The following is a 22,795-nucleotide window of genomic DNA, read 5'->3' as shown; positions in this document are numbered from 1 at the left end:
CGAAACTTTCTCAGCTGTTGATACAAATTACTGCCAACATGACAATGTTTTGGTTTCAGATGCCAAATGTCACTATTACTATTAATTTGATCAGCAAAATTCTAGTTCATGGAAATCCTTGCGTTTTACAACTTAAGCATGCTTCATCGCCTTTACGAACAATTATCATTTATTGAGCATTTTCCGGAAAACTATAAATAAATATGCAATAATTGGTGCGGTGAAATTGAGCGTTGTCACTTCGGAGGTTAATATTAAACCTTCAAGATTTGTTGGCAGTTATTATCGCCAAAACTATATTAAAACTTCAATGGTCTTTTAACCTGTGAAGAATATCTGCATCATTTTTTAATCGAAATTATTCCAGTATCAGAACTTACAAAAATATAAAATACGATAGTTTTAGAGTGATATTTGATAATACAATAATATTATAATAGAGAGCTAGTGAAATATCAATAAATCGGCGTTCATAATGCCTAATTTTTGCGCTTATACGGACAAATGCTTCTATTTAACTGATTTAAAAAGAATTATATGCAAACGAACGGCAACATTCCTTGATATGAATATTGAATCACGATAATTTTGCTAATTTTAATGTTTTAAATCCACAATGATGTTAGGTTCGTTAGAAGTTTGACATTTGATGAATTACGTGAGTGTCCATTGATACTATATGTACTATACTATACTATACTATGATACTATATGTATACTATATGAATTTGAAATAAATTCTACTTATCATTATTACTTATTTAAATAGATGCCAGCTTGTGCCCTCAACGCTCACGTCGATTCCTTACAGATGTAAATGCTCTATTTCTAGTATACAATACGTCAATACCAAATCATTTGAATCATGACATGAAAGAAAATATAGCAGATAAATAATAGAAGAGCATTTCTTTTACAAGCTACGGGAAAGAAAATAAATTTTCCTGCATTGATTTTATAGGAATAATTTAAACTAAGCCGAAAATTTTTGTGTTTCATGAAAGAACAAAACCTGCAGCCTTCATTGAAAATGACACGATAAGCAAGATGGTGGACGGATGCGTGGTTGAACTTCGGTTGAATTTCAACCATGAATGATGTGCAAAACTCCCCGTCCATATCTCAGACTCCCAGTATATACAATATGAATATGAAATAATCCAAGTGATAATTTATTAGGAATTTCAATTAAACGAAACGCCGTGTAAATATTTTTCAATTTACTTTGGGTTTCCTTTGGTTTAAAAATATTGTTTAACTAATGAATTAAGAATAAGAAATTAAGCATATGACTACTTCAACAATCATGGTCTGGCTAACGTAGCATCCAACTTCAGTTCTTATCCGCCTGCAAGTAAAAAATTCAAATCATTTATTAAAGAGATTTGTAATTATCATCATTTATTTACAATAATAAAATATTATGTTATTTATTACAAGAATCGGCGACAGGCCATATCAGGAATATTTTGCAGTGCCGATATCACTATGATATGATATAGTTAATTCTGAACTGTGCCCGACCATCAGGTTTGAGCGGGACCGCCTCCTTCTGTGAATGGAAGAAACACAAAACAATGTTACGAGGGACACTGATGTGTAACAAATTCCTGGCGCTCCAGTTCAACCACAGATAATATGCGCCAGGGCGGAGCAGAGTAATCATTGCCATCGCAAAATATTTGTGTGGCAAACGCCAAAAAGTGGCCATTTACTACCCAGAAATGAAGTACTTGGAAAGAAAATAATTATTTTGCAAATAAATGAACCCTGTCAATAAGTTTCGGTTTTCATCGTCTTATTCACCAGTTATCGTTCTCGAGCACCATGAATAGCGCATAAAAATAATCTATTATAAAGGGAGATTCAACAAATATTAGATTAGTTTCATGATATCAACTGAAACGAACATGAACGTCGTTGAATTTTCTTATAAATAGTTCAACGCATCATAATTTAGAGCAAATGATGACCTCATGACGAGTTTAGGACTTCGTAGTCCAAGGTCAACCTGATGCGCTTCTACCAAATTACAGAATTTTACTTAATAGCTCCGCACCTATCTTTTCAGAGATAGGTGCAGTGAGCGTCAAAAATAATATCCACCTTAGTGTAGATGGACTCAACAATACCTCAGACGCAGCTGCGTGCACACCTATCCACTATGACTGAGCAAGCGCGTTTTTTAGCGTATTCGAGCTATGACTAAGCTATTTCACAACATAAGTCAAACTCCAGCCATCACTGTCGCCAGTAAATATATTCATTAACCGTCATCACAAAGAGCACATACATCACGTATGCGTGTACTCTTTGTGATGAAACGTATGCTTCGTTTATTATACAATTAAGATTCGTACGGCCAATATAGGATATAATGTCCAGTATTCCTTGAATACTTCAGAAATTTTGAACCCTCTAAATAAGTTTCGGTTTTCACCGTTTTAATCAGCGGCTATAGTTTTCGAGCATCATAAATAATGCATAGCAACGATTATTAGATTAGGTTCACGATTTCCCCTGAAACGAACATGGACGTCGTAGAATTATCAAAATATTATGAGATTGAGTTGAGTTTTCAACTGTTATAGTCACCAACAAAAATACGCGGTGTTGGTTGTAAGATATCGTTCGTGTATGAGCATAATATGTATCAAAATAAATAATTTTCTGTAGTGGAAAACTCAGATTACAATCCAATTTCGCTCTGAATAAATCGATTTAGAGCAAAATTTCATGTAGACTTCTACTCAAGCATTTGTTAACAAGTTAAAATCCCACCTCAAAGTAGCATACCCGCCCCGTTAGCAAACGTTAAAAAGAATTAAGTTGCAGTGTTTAAATTAATATGTTAAACTGGTATCGATATATCGTGTGCCTTAGTGCATTAATCTAACATTGCAGCAAGTAGAAAAGTATATTAATAGCAGAATAACGTAGGAATTATCACCTAATGTCTTCAGAACCTGAATCTTTTTCAGTACATTTTTCGTACGTTTTCACTCATCTTAAAGGTCTGTTATGAAGACCTATCAGTAAACATAGAATAGAGTCAACTTCTCTGGTCGAGAAATTGCAAAAGTCTATTTTTGACCCATCTTCAAATTGAGTTTTCTTCTTTATTTTTCACGCTCTCCCCTTATTAGAAATTTTTGGGGAGAGCATAACAAAGGTCGTATTCTCAACAGCATTAATCTATTTCAAAAAAGCTGAATTTAATTTCCCAGAGAAAAATATGACGTCATTAGGCATCAAGTATCACAGAAACCTTTTTTGATAGGACGACGCTTACACAGAATAATCGTAATTACTTTAAGTTTAAAAATGACAGTGAAAGGAAATTTCGACGGCGCAATACTGCGAAAGATATTATACAGCGACCATGAACGCTTCTTGCAAACTCTCCAACACGATAAACAACTCAAAGATTTAGTTTAATCTCGAATCTTCTGTAATTTAAGCATATAGTTTTATATGTTGGAAAGCGCAAGCACAATCCTTTTCTACCAATTATTACCTACCAGAGACCTTAGTTAACCTCATTTTGGCTAACGCAAAGGTCAACCACACCGGAATGCAATCGTTCACCGACCCATTGAGGGAACTCTCTTTATCTATTCACTATCAACTACTTTACCTAACGTAACTTTCATGTTTCGCGCTGACCCACATTCTCTACGACTGGGCACAAAACAATGTTACGAGGGACACTGATGTATAACAAATTTCTGGCGCTCCAGTTCAACCACAGATAATATGCGCCAGGGCGGAGCAGAGTAATCATTGCCATCGCAAAATATTTGTGTGGCAAACGCCAAAAAGTGGCCATTCACTACCCAGAAATGAAGTACTTGTAAAGAAAATAGTTATTTTACAAATACATTAATCCTGTCGATAAGTTTCGGTTTGCATCGTCTTATTCAACAGTTATCATTTTCGAGCATCATGAATAGCGCATAAAAATAATCTATTATAAAGGGAGATTCAACAAATATTAGAATAATTTCATGATATCAACTGAAACGAACATGAACGTCGTTGAATTTTCTTATAAATAGTTCAACGCATCATAGTTTAGAGCAAATGATGACCTCATGACGAATTTAGGACTTCGTAGTCCAAGGTCAATCTGATGCGCTTCTACCAAATTACAGAGTTCTACTTAATAGCTCCGCACCTATCTTTTCAGAGATAGGTGCAGTGAGCGTCAAAAATAGTATCCACGAGTATGAATGGATTAAATAACACCTCTAGACGCAGCTGCGTGCACACCTATACACCATGACTGAGCAAGCGCGTTTTTGAGCGTATTCGAGCAATGACTAAGCTATTTCACAACATAAGCCAAACTCCAGCCGTCACTGTCGCCAGTAAATATATTCATTAGCCGTCATCACAAAGAGCACATACATCACGTATGCGTGTACTCTTTGTGATGAAACGCATGCTTCGTTTTTTTATACAGTTAAGATTCGTACGGCCAATATAGCAGATAATGTCCAGTATTCCTCGAATACTTCAGAAATTTTGAACCCTCTAAATAAGTTTCGGTTTTCACCGTTTTAATCAGCGGCTATAGTTTTCGAGCATCATAAATAATGCATAGTAGAAACCTTTTTTGATAGGACGACGCTTACACAGAATAATCGTAATTACTTTAAGTTTAAAAATGACAGTGAAAGGAAATTTCGACGGCGCAATACTGCGAAAGATATTATACAGCGACCATGAACGCTTCTTGCAAACTCTCCAACACGATAAACAACTCAAAGATTTAGTTAATCTCGAATCTTCTGTGATTTAAGCATATAGTTTTATATGTTGGAAAGCGCAAGCACAATCCTTTTCTACCAATAATTATTACCTACCAGAGACCTGAGTTAACCTAATTTTGGCTAACGCAAAGGTCAACCAGACCGGACTGCAATCGTTCACCGACCCATTGAGGGAACTCTCTTTATCTATTCAGTATCAACTATTTTAACTAACAATATATTCATGTTTCGCGCTGACTCACATTCTCTACGACTGGGCACAAAACAATTTTACGAGGGACACTGATGTGTAACAAATTTCTGGCGCTCCAGTTCAACCACAGATAATATACACCAGGGCGGAGCCGAGTAAATGAAGTACTTGGAAAGAAAATAATTATTTTGCAAATAAATGAACCCTGTCAATAAGTTTCGGTTTTCATCGTCTTATTCACCAGTTATCGTTTTCGAGCACCATGAATAGCGCAGAAAAATAATCTATTATAAAGGGAGATTCAACATATATTAGATTAGTTTCATGATATCAACTGAAACGAACAAGGACGTCGTTGAATTTTCTTATAAATAGTTCAACGCATCATAGTTTAGAGCAAATGATGACCTCATGACGAGTTTAGGACTTCGTAGTCCAAGGTCAATCTGATGCACTTTTACCAAATTACAGAATTCTACTTTATAGCTCCGCACCTATCTTTTCAGCGATAGGTGCAATGAGCGTCAAAAATAATATCCACAGGATTGGGGATCGGCAAGCGCCTACCTTTAACGTCGCTGCGTGCACAGCTATTCACCATGACTGAGCATGCGCGTTTTCGAGCGTTTTTGAGCAATGACTAAGCTATTTCACAACATAAGCCAAACTCCAGTCGTCATTGTCGACAGTAAGTATATTCATTAACCGTCATCACAAAGAGCACATACATCACGTATGCGTGTGCCCTTTGTGATGAAACTTATGCCTCGTTTTTTATACAGTTAAGATTTGTACGGCCAATATAGCATATAATGTCCAGTATTCCTCGAATACTCCAGAAATTTTGAACCCTCTAAATAAGTTTCGGTTTTCGCCGTTTTAATCAACGGCAATAGTTTTCGAGCATCAAAAATAATGCATAGATATAATCTGTTATGACAGATGATTCAACGATTATTATATTAGGTTCACGATTTCCCCTGAAACGAACATGGACGTCGTAGAATTATCAAAATATTATGGGATGGAGTTTTCAACTGTTATAGTCACCAACAAAAATACGCGGTGTTGGTTGTAAGATATCGTTCGTGTATGAGCATAAAATGTATCAAAATAAATAATTTTCTGTAGTAGGAAACTCAGATTTCAATCCAATTTCGCTCTGAATCAATCGATTTGAAGTGAAATTTTATGTAGATTTCTATTCAAGCATTTGTTAACAAGTTGAGATCCCACCTCAAAGTAGCACACCCGTCCCATTAGCGAAAATAAGAAAGAATTAAGTTGCAGTGTTTCAATTAATATGATATACTGGTATCGATATATAGAGTAGAAAATTATAATAATTGCAGAATAACGTAGGAATTATCGCCTATTGTTTTCAGAACCTGAATCTGTTTCAGTAAATTTTTCGTACGTTTTCACTCATCTTAAAGGTCTGTTATGAAGACCTAGCAATAATCAATAAACATAGAATAGAGTCAACTTCTCTGGTCGAGAAATTGCAAAAGTCTATTGTTGACCCATCTTCAAATTGAGTTTTCTTCTTTATGTATCAAAGAAACCTTTTTTGATAGGACGACGCTTACACAGAATAATCGTAATTACTTTAAGTTTAAAAATGACAGTGAAAGGAAATTTCGACGGAACAATACTGCGAAAGATATTATACAGCGACCATGAACGCTTCTTGCAAACTCTCCAACACGATAAACAACTCAAAGATTTAGTTTAATCTCGAATCTTCTGTAATTTAAGCATATAGTTTTATATGTTGGAAAGCGCAAGCACAATCCTTTTCTACCAATTATTACCTACCAGAGACCTGAGTTAACCTCATTTTGGCTAACGCAAAGGTCAACCACACCGGAATGCAATCGTTCACCGACCCATTGAGGGAACTCTCTTTATCTATTCACTATCAACTACTTTACCTAACGTAACTTTCATGTTTCGCGCTGACCCACATTCTCTACGACTGGGCACAAAACAATGTTACGAGGGACACTGATGTATAACAAATTTCTGGCGCTCCAGTTCAACCACAGATAATATGCGCCAGGGCGGAGCAGAGCAATCATTGCCATCGCAAAATATTTGTGTGGCAAACGCCAACAAGTGGCCATTTACTATCCAGAAATGAAGTACTTGGAAAGAAAATAATTATTTTGCAAATAAATGAACCCTGTCATTAAGTTTCGGTTTTCATCGTCTTATTCACCAGTTATCATTTTCGAGCATCATGAATAGCGCATAAAAATTATCTATTATCTATTATAAAGGGAGATTCAACAAATATTAGATTAGATTCAAGATATAAACTGAAACGAACATGAACGTCGTTGAATTTCATATTGTGGGCATTGTGAAATGAAGTTTACTCATTGTACTAGTCGCCCACAAAAATGTGCAGAGTAGTTGTCAAACGTCTAGCATGTTTGATCATGAATTGTATCAAAATTATTAAGTTCCTCTAGTGATAATTTTAAATAATAATTCAGTCATAAGTGAGTAAATCCGATTAAAAGCAAAATAAGATGTAGACTTCTACTCGAATATCTGTTAACAAGTTGCGATCCTGCCTTGACGTACGGTAGTGAATAATTCGACAGAAGAGCTTCACTGCTTCCGTTGAAATTCAGATTCGAATACTGAGAATGTATAAGGTTTAGTATATAAAGCCTTGTTATAATTGATATCGATGTATTGTGGTCTTGATGGTGCCGTCGAACATTTCAGAATGGAGAAACTATTCAGATTTCCAGAAAAAATAGGAATTACTGAATGCCGTGGGAACCTGAATCGTTTTCAGTAAATTTTCCGTACATGTTTTCACTCATAATAAAGCTTCGTTATGAAGTCTTTGTTACAATAAAAAAACGTTTAAGCGTTTCTTAGGCCGTAGGCCTGTCGCCGACTCTTAACATTGCAGAACATACTCAGCTTGTTGCGGGCTTGAACTCGCAACTCACTGCTCCAAATTTTCTTTGCTTAACTGCCCGGCCTCCTTGCCGATTCTGACCAGAAACTGGCGCACAGAGCTGGGATCGAACCCGCGCCTCTCTGCTCCAAACTTGGTACTCTGAACTGTAACCGCTGGGCCACCCTGTAACCACGAGTGGACTAATTAAAGATATCTCATCTTAGCAGATTATAAACCATCTATTTTTGCACAGTCATCAAATTGAATTTTCTTCCTTTTAATCTTTTACTGCTCTTTTCGGCATTTTCAATAAATCGAACTTAATTTTTCGTAAGCGTGGGTTGATTGAAAATTGAAATTCAGGTTTCCGAATGATATTTTAATGACGTTTCATATGTATAAACATTCAGCATTAAGGTGGAAGACGCATTGAGTGATGGAACTTGGATGGACATAAGTACAAAATCATGTAAAAAATATAACGGTCGAAAATTGGAGCCCAAAAATTATTGCGGAAACAAACTCAAATTCGGACAAATGTTATGTTGTATCTGATGATGATCTGTATTTTTATGTTGTATCTGATGATTTTTATCTTGTAATCAAGTCATATCCAGTTTAAAGTAAGCGATAAATTTTGGGTGGGATGAATGTTGTAATACGCGCCTTATTCCTACATGAATAAAGTTCATATTCAGATAACCGTGAGACGTTAGATGGTCTGGCTTCAACACCGTATCAGTCTCAATGTATCCGTCGAGCTGAAAGGTTCTAACCACTGCCGTTATGTAATGTAAGTTCCCTGCCACGTATATTACTGATTATAAATCAGTTTTGTTATTGTTTCTGTTGTTGATTATATTTGAGTTGCAATTAGTTAATTAGTATTTGATATCTGTTACTCTTATTCCAGATATTTGGTCATTTGTTGGAATATTGCTTGGATTGCCAAGTCTTTCTTATTTTACTACATGGACAATACAGATGTGACTGTGAGAAAACTTAGCAAGCACGTCACATTTTATGCAGGTGAGCAGCTTGGACATCTCCTCCGTGAATTACCATTATACATTATGACAGGATTTCATGTGATTTTGATACATTGGCCTCTATAAATAGTTCTATGCATCATGATTTAGAGCAAATGATGACCTTATGACGAGTTTAGGACTTCGTAGTCCAAGGTCAACCTGATGCGCTTATACCAAATTGCAGAATTCTACTTAATAGCTCCGCACCTATCTTTTCAGAGATAGGTGCAGTGAGCGTCAAAAATAATATCTTATAAATTGGGAGGGTTGCTAATCATAGAAGCAGCTGCGTGCACAGCTATCCACTATGACTGAGCATGCGTGTATTCGAGCGTTTTTTAGCTATGACTAAGCTATTTCACAACAGAAGCCAAACTCCAGCCGTCATTGTCAACAGTAAGTATATTCATTACCCGTCATCACAAAGAGCACATACATCACGTATGTATGTGCTCTTTTTGATGAAACTTATGCCTCGTTTTCCTTATACAGTTCGTACTCGAATACGAAAGATTCGTACGGCGAGTCGAAAGGTTCGTACGGCGAATCGAAAGATTCGTACGGCCAATATAGCAGATAATGTCCAGTATTCCTCGAATACTTCAGAAATTTTGACCCCTCTAAATAAGTTTCGGTTTTCACCGTTTCAATCAACGGCTATATTTTTCGATAATCATAAATAATGCATATATATAATCTGTTATGACAGATGATTCAACGATTATTAGATTAGGTTCATGATTTCCCCTGAAACGAACATGGACGTCGTAGAATTATCAAAATATTATGGAATGGAGTTTTCAACTGTTATAGTCACCCACAAAAATATGCGGCATTGAAGAGAATAGGCCCATGGCCTGTTGCCGATTCTTGAATTTTTCGTGACTTGATTCACAAGGGATCTGGCCTTTGGAACCCGATCTTTCCATAACTGACGATTGTGTTGGTTCTTGTTTCAAATTCTAGTAATCCTTCTGGGACCTTGTATAAGCCATGAGCTTAGAAAATTTCAACTCATTGTCGATATTAACTCCTAAATCTTTTTCCATTGTCGACTTCGACATCATCACTCTGTCGTTGCAACCGTGTCTTCTCATACTGTAATCTTGCTGTTCATTATTCTTGCCAAGGTGGATTACTTTACATTTGTTAGCGTTAAAACGCAGCTGCCACTCATCAGACCAGTCAACCAGCCTGTCAAGTTCACCTTGTAACTGTACTTTTTGCGATGTATTCTTCACTGTATTATAAGTTTTTGTGTCGTCAGTATACATCGAGCACACGCTAGACACAGCTTCTGGCAGATCGTTTATAAACTCAACGAATAAAACAGGCCCGAGAACGCTTCCATGTGGCACGCCGCTGCGCACTGGAGCCCAGTCTGATACGGACTCATTAATACTGACACGTTGGCGTCTCCCTACTAGAAAATCTTTGATCCATTTGAGTACATTGCTGTCAATTCCCAAAGACTGCAATTTCCGCAACAGCCGCTCATCTGGGACACTGTCAAATGCCTTGGCAAAATCGAGGTACACTGCATCTACTGGCTCCCTTTCGTCCAGCAGGCGGGTCCATTCGTTCAGATAGACAAGAGGTTAGGGGTGCAGGATCTCCCGGCAATAAAGCCATTTCGACAGTCTGATAGGAGATCATTAGCAGTCAAATGATCTATCAATCGATCCCTCATCACAGATTCCATTACCTTGCAAACGACACTTGTCAAACTGACAGGGCGATAGTTGCCCGAGCAGCTTTTGTCACTTTTTTGAATAATGGTGTCACTTGAGCTTCTTTCCAGTCAGCCGGCAAGATCCCTTCGTTTAAAGTTTTTCGAAAAAATTACGTCAAAGGGCCGGCTAGGACAGTTGCTAACTGAGTAATCTGTGTTGGAAGCCGTCTGGCCCACATGACTTGTTTGGATTTACAGCGATAAGGCTCTTGAGAACCTCTTCTTCTTGCATTTCAAAACTTGTTAATTTAGAGCCGACTGGGCGCTCCTCAATAGCTGGAATACTGTTCAAGTCCTCTTCAGTGAATACGCTACTGAAAAACTTACTAAGAACGTTAGCTTCGCCCTCATCCGTGGATATCTTTCGTTGATCTACTTTCAAATCAGAAATACCGTCCTTCATCTTGCACTTCGAGCTAGGGTACAAAAAGAAGGCTTTCGGGTACTTTTTGCATTTTTAGCAATATTTTTTGCGAGGATTTTTACTGCGGTGCGACAGCTTTCTTTAGCTTGATTTCGAGCTCTTGCGTATAGGTCATAGTCAGCATCGCTACGAGTCTGTAAATAACGCTGGTAGGCTTCCTTCTTCGTTTTCAGCTTATATATAGCTAGCACTAAAATACGGTGCTGGAACTAACTTAACTTGGTAAATTAAGTTAAATTAAATTTAAATTATGTAGGAACTAACTTTGCTTGTACCAAAACCTTTGCTTTGAAGTCCTATACTCTATGACTGGACGCGAGTCGTGAAACTCTGACAATAAAATTCTTGGGTCTCGGACAGGCTGATAGAGAATTACGTATGGTGACATGATGCCACCTCATCATGTCACTCATCACTAAATGATATCTCATCACTAAATGCCTCCCTGTTTTCGTCTTACTATGCCCCAATAGCAAGCGATCGTTGAATTTCTACTGAAATTTTCGATGATTTCCTGCCTCAATCTATCGGTCGGGTGTTTAATTCAAAGTCATCCTGCTTCAGCGCATGAAATCGATGTATTGTTCTATGTTCTGCAATAACTTCTGTATGATCCGACAATTTGGCGGCCGCTTTGGAGCCAAATTTAATTCCATTCTGATTGAATTTTTCAGTGACTTATGAGTCCGACACTCATCATTGTAATTAAGCATAATTAACTGAACCTCTCAATCTTATTGCGTTGCTATTCGCGTTACCTTACCGATTTATCTATACTCGTATCTCTCTCAGTTAAAATAAGCTGCTATGGCAAGTTATCCGCGCCTAATCCCATTAATAAGTAATGGGATTGGACGACGTAATAAACCACCGACAAAAATGAGCTGCGTTTTTTTCACTTCTCATTCCTTAGGCCAGTTTCTTTAAAAAATCTATTGAGGTCGCAGCTATTTTGCATCAATACACTGATACACTTAATTCTTCATTGGCGACACTTCTATTCTGATAAAAAGTACGCTCTGGTCTTTAATCACACCTGTATAATGAAGAACTTCTGCCTAACAACACTAGTAATCATAATTATAAACTTCAATGGCTACTATAATAGTTTTTGAATATTGAACTCTGAGGTTTTTATAGGTATTTGTGGCTCTTCCGCCGGAAACCGGTTCGTTGATCTGTAATGCAGTTTTGGCGCCGAAATTTGAGTGAAGTGTCGGGCGTTGAAGCCGCCGAAGGGTAAAGTTTGCGCTCTATTCCTAATTGCACATTATCATAACTTGCTAACATTTGATCTTGAGTCCTCATATAAAAGAATAATAATTAAAATGCCGGCAGATATGTCATCCCGTGTTCAAAACATCAAGATCGAAGATAAGGAAAACATGGTAAGTTACGCGATTACGTAACGAAAGTACGAAACGCGTCTCTGACAATTATAATTCTTCACATTATTATTGTAATATAAACATCAATCTTTTGTGATGCAGTAAATTTTATTTCGTATAAAGTTGTACATTCTTTGCACAATAGAGTATAGGCTACCTACCAGTGGTTAATTTTACAACATGAAGCAGAAGTTTTCTAAAATCATTACTTGAAACAATTGTTCAACAGGTGATTTTGAAAATTGCCTTTATAAATAGATAATTTTTCATATTTTTCATAGTAAAAATTGGTGAAAGGCTATTGGAATGGCTTAGGCTATGGGTAGAATTGGCCCATTTTGCAGGCTGTTTTGTCCAATTCACAGGTGGCTTCTTCTTAGCCTAATTTCCACTTGAAATGAGCAAGTGGCAAAGTGAACTTGTCATTTTTTAGTTTTTAAATCCTATATATAAGCACTGTAAAGCACACCAGTTGAGTTTTATGGATACAAATTCTGGGAAATTAGGCAGAAGCTTCTCAAGACCAACATGACCCTGAGGAAAAATTTTCTGTGCTTGTGGCCTCGTGGGAAATTTAATTTGACCCATGGCTAATTTTTAAATTAGAAAATAGAAAAATTATAATTTTTGCTTGTAATCTACAAAAGTCAAAAAATATTATTGCCAGCAGTTTTTGGGAAATTATACCCTGCCACTTGCCAGTGTTAGTTAGCCTACAGATTGGGTTTCTTCGGAGGTGTTTCTATATTGAATCCTGATTATCCTTCCTGGTTCAAGGAAATCTTAGGTATAGTACCAATCTTGCTCAAACCAAAATTATTAGTCAAGTTATCAGAAAGGAATATACAGCCTCAACAGTTTTGATTCAACATGATTAGTGACTCAGGGTAGAATTTTGGGAATATGGGTTCATTTACTAAAGATTGGTTTAGCCTAGAACTTAGAAGCATGATCAGTTACAAAATATTAGCCAAATAGGATGTAAATTTAATTACACATTTTTAGATCATATGAAAATGTGCACATGGTCATATATTACCCCTCCGGCCCTCCCAAATTCTACCCTGCCTGTCAACACTTTAATGAGGACCAAAAACATAGTTTGAACGTATTTTTCAAGTATCCGATAATTGTTAGTACTTACGGGCACAATAGCCACTTTGATTAATAGGTTTGAGGTTCTGGCAATTTACTTGATTTTCTTGATGTACACAAGATTGTTCATCTGAGTAGCAGAGGACGGGAAGGAAGCACGCTGCCCATAGGGCATGAGCTTTTTGACATATTAAAGTTTTATATTCAATAAAGTTTCCCTGTTTTATTAAAAAAATTTAGCATTCTCATATCCCTCCCTTCCTCTCTAAATTGGCAATTACTTGCCTTAGGAAGCATATATTTTTGAAGGGTCATTCCTATCTGAGGAAGCTGATTGTAATAAATATTGTAATAAATATTTATGTTCTGAGCCAAAACTGAGCTTCCTTGTCATTCTTAGAGCAGCTGAATTTTTGCTGGATGAATTATCGGCTATATAATTATTAGTTATACTTTATGATTGCTCTGCAATATTTCAAATGCTAAAAGAATATGCAACTCTGAAGATGCAATATTTTAGCTGGAAGTTTTACTTTTCCTATTTAAGCATAACCTGTACATTTAGAAGTAAGGAACAATGTAGGACAGGGATTCATTTTCTTGCTTAGATTAAAAAAATAGCATAACATGTGTTGAGGAGGCCAAATTCACAAGCTTGAAGACACTTTAGGAATGTGGTGCATGATGGTTACCATTTAAATGGTAACGTAACATTGAAATTTATGTTCCTACCTTCCTGGAGAGTGACATATGGCAGTAGAGGGTTAAGTCCAGTTCATGCTCCTTATCACAGTTATATTATATATATATATTATTATTATATATAATATTCCATATACTATATTCATTCATTCATCCATGCATTCATTATATTCATTCCATTATATATATATTGTTCAATATTGATCATAATATGAGCAGCCTTCCATTATCCTCACTCAATTAGGGTTGTTGCCAAATCAAATGCAGCTGGTAACCCAGTTACCTCATCTGCAATGCAAATAATTTACTCAGTTATACTTAGTTCTATATCCATGTAAGAATGATGTAGACTTTTCAATTCTACCCAATTTTGAGCTTATATTTATATACCATTTCATCATTAAACTGATGATGCTATAATTTTGTGATAAATATTTATATTTTAATATATTTGATAAATTGCAATTAACACTCATTTCCAGCTCCAGGGCTCTCCTACAAAGGTGCTGAAGCAACATAACCCGTCTATTAAAGAGCAGCTGCCCTCACCCTCCCTGAAGAAGAGTGTGCAAGATGATGATGTGAGTACGGCTTCAATTGTTGTCTTAGGTTCTCAATGTGGTGCAGCAAAGGTGGTCTGAATGTGGTCCAGCAAACGGGGTCTCAATGTGGTCCAGCAAAAGTGGTCTGAATGTGGTCCAGTAAAGGTGGTCTGAATGTGGTGCAGTAAAGGTGGTCTGAATGTGGTCCAGTAAAGGTGGTCTGAATGTGGTGCAGCAAAGGTGGTCTTAAAGGTGGTCTGAATGTGGTCCAGCATAGGTGGTCTGAATGTGGTCCAGCAAGGGTGGTCTGAATGTGGTCCAGCATAGGTGGTCTGAATGTGGTCCAGCAAAGGGGGTCTGAATGTGGTCCAGCAAAAGCTGAGTATTTGCTAACTTTGTTTCCAGAGATGTCTGTGGTAACAAAATATTTATGTGCCAGATTTTTTGGATTTAGAAAGACAAGGATGGTGACAGTTCATTGTGATCAATATGTTTTTTTTTTTGCAATAGCAGATATTTATTAATATCAAAAAAGTCTATCACAGTTTTTGTAAAATCAAGACTACTTGAAAATTATAAAATGTATTTTATTTTATACCTCAATGTACTCATTGCTGATGTTACATTTCAGTTTTACACACTGTGGTGAATAAGAGATTTTTTAGAAAAAAAAAAACAGTTTATTTTTAATTACCAGATCTAGTTCAATATTTGTTCAATATCTATATACTTATACAATAATGTTGGTATCCATGATGCTATAATGTCAACTCAAAGGACTAAAAATTAAAGAGTCCCGAAAATTTTCTTCTTTGCTCCAGTCTGTGATTCTTGCTGTCCAGCATATTGGCAAAGCAGAATTTTTTTTAAACTTTTCCTCGCATTCATTCTTGAGTTCCATGCATTTGTAGACCAGGGGCCATACTTTCAAAACTCGCTTAGTGAACGTAAGTACCTACGCTCTATTTTCTTATCTATGATTGGTGGATTTTGCTTGAAAGGCCGTCAATGATTGGCTGATGAACTTACGATCTCTTAACTTTTTTTGAAAGTAAGGACCCAGTAAAGTATCTATCAAAGATATCAGTATTATTAAACGTGCAATCTTAACTTGAATCTTTACTAGATGACGATGTTAAAAGTGAACTGATTCGGACAATTCTCCGCTCTGCCGCACTATGATAATAAATCCTATAATTCCATACTGGTTGCAGGTGATGTCCGTGGACAAGGAGACGGAGCCGCTGCTGCGGGAGAACCCCCACCGGTTTGTTATTCTACCAATCCAGTACCCCGAGATTTTCCAGATGTATAAGAAAGCCGTGGCATCCTTCTGGACAGTTGAGGAGGTTGACTTGAGCAAGGTGATGATTGAGGGGCTTGGATTTTAAAAAACTTGCTGTGAAAATTGTATTACTAAAATTTTGTAATTTGTTTGGAAATTTGAAACGGTCTTTGATGTTACCTGAGTGAGCTTGGATTTAAAAAATTTTTTTTTTGTCAAAACTGCATTCACCAAATTTTGTGTGAATAATTTGTTTGGAAATTGGAAACAGTCTTTGATGTTACACAAGTGTCATTAAATGTAATAGTTTTTGAACAGCAAACAATTGATGGAATTTTTATTATTTGGGCAGGAGTAACTGAACAGTTTTTGAATGTATTTTCAGTATAAAATAATTTTGGTGCATTCACAGTTCAGCTCATGATTAACTCTTATCAAGCTTGAATGTTATTACCTTGATTTCTTTGTATGGTACCTATCTATTTTATTATTGGTTGCATTTACAGAAATCTATCATTTTATGCTAAGCTCTGAGGAAATAAAGGTCCAAATATAATATAAGTTAGGAAATTAAATTAACCTGTAGATAATTTGACTGTTTCTATATATTATTACTTCTGAGAGTAATGTTCACACTATCTACTACTATTATATATTGACAAACCAAAAATTATTTAGAATTACCAGTAGTTCATTTTTAATGTCCCCATTTACACAAGATTTAACCCAATTTCTTATGTATGAGAATAATGCTTTGCTGCTCTACTTAAAGGGCTCAAAATTGAACTGTAAGAATGGTCTGAAAAACTCTCTGTTTTGACACTATAGGGCCTGTCTCTTATACACATCTAGATGTGTATAAGAGACAGGGTGAGAACTTGGTGGAGAGGTTCTGCCAGGAGGTGCAGGTGAGAGGGTGTGGTGAGAACTTGGTGGAGAGGTTCTGCCAGGAGGTGCAGGTGAGAGGGTGTGGTGAGAACTTGGTGGAGAGGTTCTACCAGGAGGTGCAGGTGAGAGGGTGTGGTGAGAACTTGGTGGAGAGGTTCTACCAGGAGGTGCAGGTGAGAGGGTGTGGTGAGAACTTGGTGGAGAGGTTCTGCCAGGAGGTGCAGGTGAGAGGGTGTGGTGAGAACTTGGTGGAGAGGTTCTGCCAGGAGGTGCAGGTGAGAGGGTGTGATGAGAACTTGGTGGAGAGGTTCTGCCAGGAGGTGCATGTGAGAGGGTGTGGTGAGAACTTGGTGGAGAGGTTCTGCCAGGAGGTGCAGGTGAGAGGGTGTGATGAGAACTTGGTGGAGAGGTTCTGCCAGGAGGTGCAGGTGAGAGGGTGTGGTGAGAACTTGGTGAAGAGGTTCTGCCAGGAGGTGCAGTTGAGAACTTGATGGAGAGGTTCTGCCAGGAGGTGCAGTTGAGAACTCGGTGGAGAGGTTCTACTATTAGGTTCTGTTAGCAGTTCCGCACGTCCAATAGTGAATATATACGCTTTATGTTTATATTGGATTGAGTTATTGATTCAGTTAAATTGTTATTGAATTATTTGAGCTTTGCAACCATTGTGACTAAGTGACATGTTCTTGGTTGGTAGTCATTAATCTATTTCCCAATTCTGAAGAAATGAGCAAGGCATCCTCCTCTCTTTAGGTCATGGAAGCTGATTATGTAGAAGTGTTCACAAGTTTCAGGGAACTTAAAGAGGTTTGCAGGAAACACTATTTACATTTACAGTGCCTAAAGTACAGAGACTGACGATATTGTACACTTTTCAGGTGCCTGAAGCTCGCTGCTTCTACGGCTTCCAGATCGCCATGGAGAACATCCACTCTGAGATGTACAGCCTCCTGATCAACACCTACATCGCCGACACCGCCCAGCAGACGCGCCTCTTTAACGCCATCGAGACCATGCCCTGCATCAAGAAGAAGGCAGACTGGGCCCTCAGGTATGTTGGGGCCACGCCCTGCATCAAGAAGAAGGCAGACTGGGCCCTCAGGTATGTTGGGGCCATACCCTGTATCTAGAAGAGGGCAGACTGGGCCCTCAGGTAGGATGGGGCCATACCCTCATCAAGAAGAAGGCAGACTGGGCCCTCAGGTATGATGGGGCTATGCCCTGCATCAAGAAGAAGGGAGACTTGGCCCTCAGGTATGATGGGGCCATACCCTGTAGCTAAAAGGGCCCTTGCTTCCAAAGCCTTTTCCCTGAAATTTGTATATATAGGGTAGAGCCCTTCATTTAAACATGTTTGGTTAAAAATAATGCCAGTTTTATTGAGGACTTCTTTTGAGTTTAATCTCTCAAGCTTTCTGATTTGGACAAATTTTAAAATTGATTTTAATTTTTTGGACCTTTCATTTGGACAAATTTTAAGACACATTGACCCTATTACTGTACCTCTTATCAGAAAGCTTGAGAGATTAAACTCAAAAGAAGTCCTCAATGAAACTGGCATTATTTTTAACCAAAGTCTTTATCCTAAATTTGGATACTCAGACCTGGAAGACGTTGACTACTCTGAGACCGTAGACTGATCATGAGGAAATATATACCCTGAGTGCTATAGGGCACTGAACTCACAATGATGATATTCAAAAATAATATTCAGACCCTGACTGCATACACCTGACCTGACTGGCAGACCTGAAAATTTCCCCGGATAACAATTACCCAGGGCTTGTTTAGGGACGCTAACCCAAGGCCATGCTGATGTACCACCTTTTGACAGCAACCAAGCGCCACCAACCAGCATTAAGAAAACCAGCATTTCTCTTTGAGAAATGTACTGAGGTTTCCAAGACTTGAACCCACCATTAGCTCCTCTCATCTTGATGACGATACCAGTGCACAGACAGTGACACTATAAACACTGCTTAGATGGCTATTCACTGCGCATATAGCAACCAATGTGTAGCTTCTCAAGTTCATTAGGATGCCTAAGAATTACTTGTAGTCAAATTTCTGACAGCTAATACACGTCTGCATCCTTTTAGTGGCAATGGTAGCTTAGTACCTTGACAACTCCTCCCTGTTTTCCCTGACTTCCTGCAACACAAATCTTTTCAGAACTGGGTTTACTATTGGTAAGGTAATATTGTAGCGTGAGGAAATATGTGGCATTACCATGTGGGTTATGAGTGTGAATGTCAATGAATTTTTGAATGAATGTATTATTGTTGATGTCAGCATATGTATGATTGGTTATTGACAAGTTATCAATGGATAGAAGTATAATGTAGTGCAATTAGGAAGTCGTCTGTGTTGTTTATCATGTTATAAAGAATTTTGAAATTACTGTTTAAAATACAGACCTTTCATTCAATTTTTAATAGAACACAATTATTTGTCATCATGCACAATCATAAGTCAAATAATGATACCCTCACTAACTGTCCATTGTCCCCCAGGTGGATTAGCCACAAGTCGGCCAGTTACGCGGAGAGAATAGTGGCGTTTGCCGCCGTGGAGGGGATTTTCTTCTCGGGTTCTTTTGCCTCAATTTTCTGGCTGAAGAAGCGAGGCCTCATGCCGGGTCTGACTTTTAGCAACGAGCTCATCTCCCGTGACGAGGGCCTGCACACTGACTTTGCCTGCCTCATGTACAAACTGCTGGTCAACAAGCCGTCTGAGGACAGGTGAGGGCGGTCAATAAGCATTCTTTCTGTTCACTATCCCCTATCCAGAGCCCTAACATGTGTTGTGGTTAGCTACTTATTGATTAACTTTTCATGCCATTCCTTTTGATCAATGTACTACAATCTGGTGATTCTGGTCATTGTCATCCACGCTGTTTATTTGTCTGCTATTATAGGTATCTTTAATAGAAGTGTCGTGTTGGTGTGTGGTGTGGTTGGCTTCTTTTCTTTTGCTTACTTTTGATTCCTTGTTAATCAACATAATAGAATTTATTCACCTTCATTTGTGCTGGTTATTTGTTTGATCTATATATTTAATCTAACATTGCTTTCGTGTTGAGTAAAATTTAACACATTTACTATGTTAAGTAAAAGCAGTTGAATATGGATCCCGCTCCTGACATGCCATGTCTTGCAGGGTGGTGAGCATCATCCGGGAGGCCGTGGCCATCGAGCAGGAGTTCCTGACGGAGGCGCTGCCCTGTGCCCTCATTGGCATGAACTGCGACCTCATGAAGCAATACATAGAGTTTGTGGCAGACCATCTGCTTGTTGGTGGGTTACTATTATTATTATTGTACAAAGTTAACAATCTTAGTAATTACTTATGCTAGTCACAACTTGGTGGCAACCTTCTCCTGGTGGGTGATGAAAATAATTATGGTGGTCGTATAGTTGTAGCTGATAACGTCATGCTTACTTGTTTTCTGATCTAGAGCGGTTCAAAGCTGTAGGACCAACCATGATCAAAGTAAGTAGAGTAATCCCTCTTTTTTATGCTGGTTCATCTTCCCCTGATCCTACCAAAGTAAATGGTTCAGAGTAACCTATTTAGAACCCGCGTTGATATCGCGGGAAATCCTCTGCAACCAATTTGAATTCTCGGGCTGCACTTGGTACTTTGCATCTGACTCGAAAAATGCGCAAAGATTTAGGCACAAAGGGCAAATTGCTTACAACACAAGGCGGACTTTGGTAGTTTCAATCCTTATGAAGTATGTACCTATAGGATATTTATATATTTTTTATATAGCTAGAGAATATTTTTGCCCCCTACTTTGCAAGAATTTGTTCTGTTTTTACCAGCTTTTTCACCTTGAAACGCCAGAATTTAATCCTAATATTTTATATAACTTCACATTCAGCAAACGTTTCCTATTCTAAAGTACTGTATTGCTGAGTAGTTTTTTAGTTTTTTAATAAAAACATGTTCACTTATCATATACAGAAAGAATATGTCTAACTCCCTTCAGGCCTGCCACCTTATGCACTTCAATTTCTTTGCAAGATTGAGTGTTTGCAATGGTGAATGTTATAACTTATATTATAGAACTCATAACTTATGTTTTATGCCTTTCAGAGCTGAAGTGCAAGAAGATCTATAGGGTGGAAAATCCATTTGACTTCATGGAGATGATCTCCATGCCTGGCAAGACAAACTTCTTCGAGCGCAGGGTGGGGGAGTACCAGAAGTGTGGCGTCATGAGCTCCCCTCAGGACAGAACCTTCACCCTCGACGCTGACTTCTGATCAGGACAGAACCTTCATCCTCGACGCTGACTTCTGATCAGGACAGTTCCTTCTCCCTCGACACAGTCTTCTGATCAGAACAGAACCTTCACCCTCGATGCAGACTTCTGACGTACTCAGCTCCTTTGACCTCTTCTTTAGTTGCACCGCAGTGCCTTAGTTCATCACGTTTCGTGAGCTATTTGTGTTCAGAGTTTTCATAATTGTGTTCTAGTATTCGTATTGAGTGGTTGGTGGCTTTACTCAACTATCTGAAGCGCTTGTAAACCTATATACCACTGCTACCACTTGCACAAGTACTGAATATTGGCCACTTAATCTAGTGGAATGGCGATGGCCATTCAATGCTTAATAATTAACATGAAAGATGAAAGTAAAGGGACCATTTATTGAGTGATCTCGTTTGGGACTTGGAATCTCGTTTAAGGAGCTGATTTCAGTATCACTAATTGTGGAATCTCGCTCAGTTCTCTGTTTCCTGTTAATTTTGTTGACTATTCTGTGATGTAGACAATCACAGTGTTGGTGTCGCTGCTTTCATGTCAGCGTGGACACCTGACATCTGCTTTCTGCTACACTTGTCTTCCACCTCCTCATTTATTCATTGCTATTAAATGAGTTTATTAATGTTTGCAAGGAATGCTTTCATTCGCGTGCTAGGCCTGATTTGAAGCGGATACATTGCAAAGCTCACAAGAAAAATTTGTTTCAATGATAAGTTGATGTTTATGTATATCTTGTATCACTTCGACGTTGGGGTGAATTGCTCTTGTCTGTTTTTCTCTTATTGACCATCACTGCTAGCTTTTTAAATAGGTACTTGATTTAATAGAATTCTCCATAAAAATCTGCTGGGATGCCCCTCCGACAGTTGCCCCGCTGCTTCTCCCCACAGACCAGTTGCCCCGCTGGGGCCCCCCACTGACGATTCATCTGGATCTGAATTTTTTTTCTCTTAATTCTTGCCGGGAACAAATTTTTTGGTCTCATTTAAGCTAATTTTCACTCTCAGTATTAAGTGTCAAATTATAACGAACGATCAAATGCATTCAGAGAAGAAAATACTATTAAGTTATCTTGGTTCCTATGCATTAGAAATAAGTGTAAATTTTAGCTTGATTGAATTTTCCGAATTCGAAGATATAATAAAATTATTTGTGTTTTAAAATTAGAGGAAAAACTGATGGTTTTGTTTGCAAATGTCGCATTTGTTCACGTATGTGCATTTAGGAAGGTAAGCCTTTCCTTGAAGTAATTATGTTTAAATGGTGATATGAAATCCTGCAATTAAAATACATTAATCACATTATTAATTTACAGCTTAGACATTGGAAAATCTATGAAAAATTTAATTAAATGAAACATTCTTAAGTTGAACCGATGGTTTAATTTTTTATACATTTTTGTCCGTGAACAAAAATAAAATTCCTTGCCAGATTAGTCCTTGTTGATCATTTCCTATCCAAGTTGTCGTGAAATGTTTATTTTATAACTTCCCTTGTAAGTAGGATAATTAAATAGTTTTTTTTCATTGGGCGGCTACGATATT

The 22,795-nt window shown here is 37.7% G+C and overlaps 1 protein-coding gene across 1 annotated transcript; it reads left to right on the top strand.

Annotated features, from left to right (window-relative positions):
- Positions 1-12,273: 12,273 nt before the first annotated feature.
- LOC108682484 (ribonucleoside-diphosphate reductase subunit M2 B-like) lies at positions 12,274-22,582 on the top strand. Its single transcript, XM_018171652.2, is given in 8 exon segments — positions 12,274-12,466; positions 14,746-14,844; positions 16,020-16,238; positions 17,356-17,406; positions 17,854-18,026; positions 19,489-19,716; positions 20,135-20,271; positions 21,077-22,582. Coding segments are annotated over 8 exon segments (1,137 nt in total). The 5' UTR covers positions 12,274-12,406; the 3' UTR covers positions 21,247-22,582.
- The last annotated feature ends 213 nt before the right edge of the window (positions 22,583-22,795 follow it).

Source organism: Hyalella azteca, unplaced genomic scaffold (assembly GCF_000764305.2).
Source record: "Hyalella azteca isolate HAZT.00-mixed unplaced genomic scaffold, Hazt_2.0.2 contig2975, whole genome shotgun sequence".
Taxonomy (NCBI): domain Eukaryota; kingdom Metazoa; phylum Arthropoda; class Malacostraca; order Amphipoda; family Hyalellidae; genus Hyalella; species Hyalella azteca.
The sequence above is the reverse complement of the archived record's forward strand: the minus strand, read 5'-3'. Positions and strand labels throughout refer to the sequence as shown.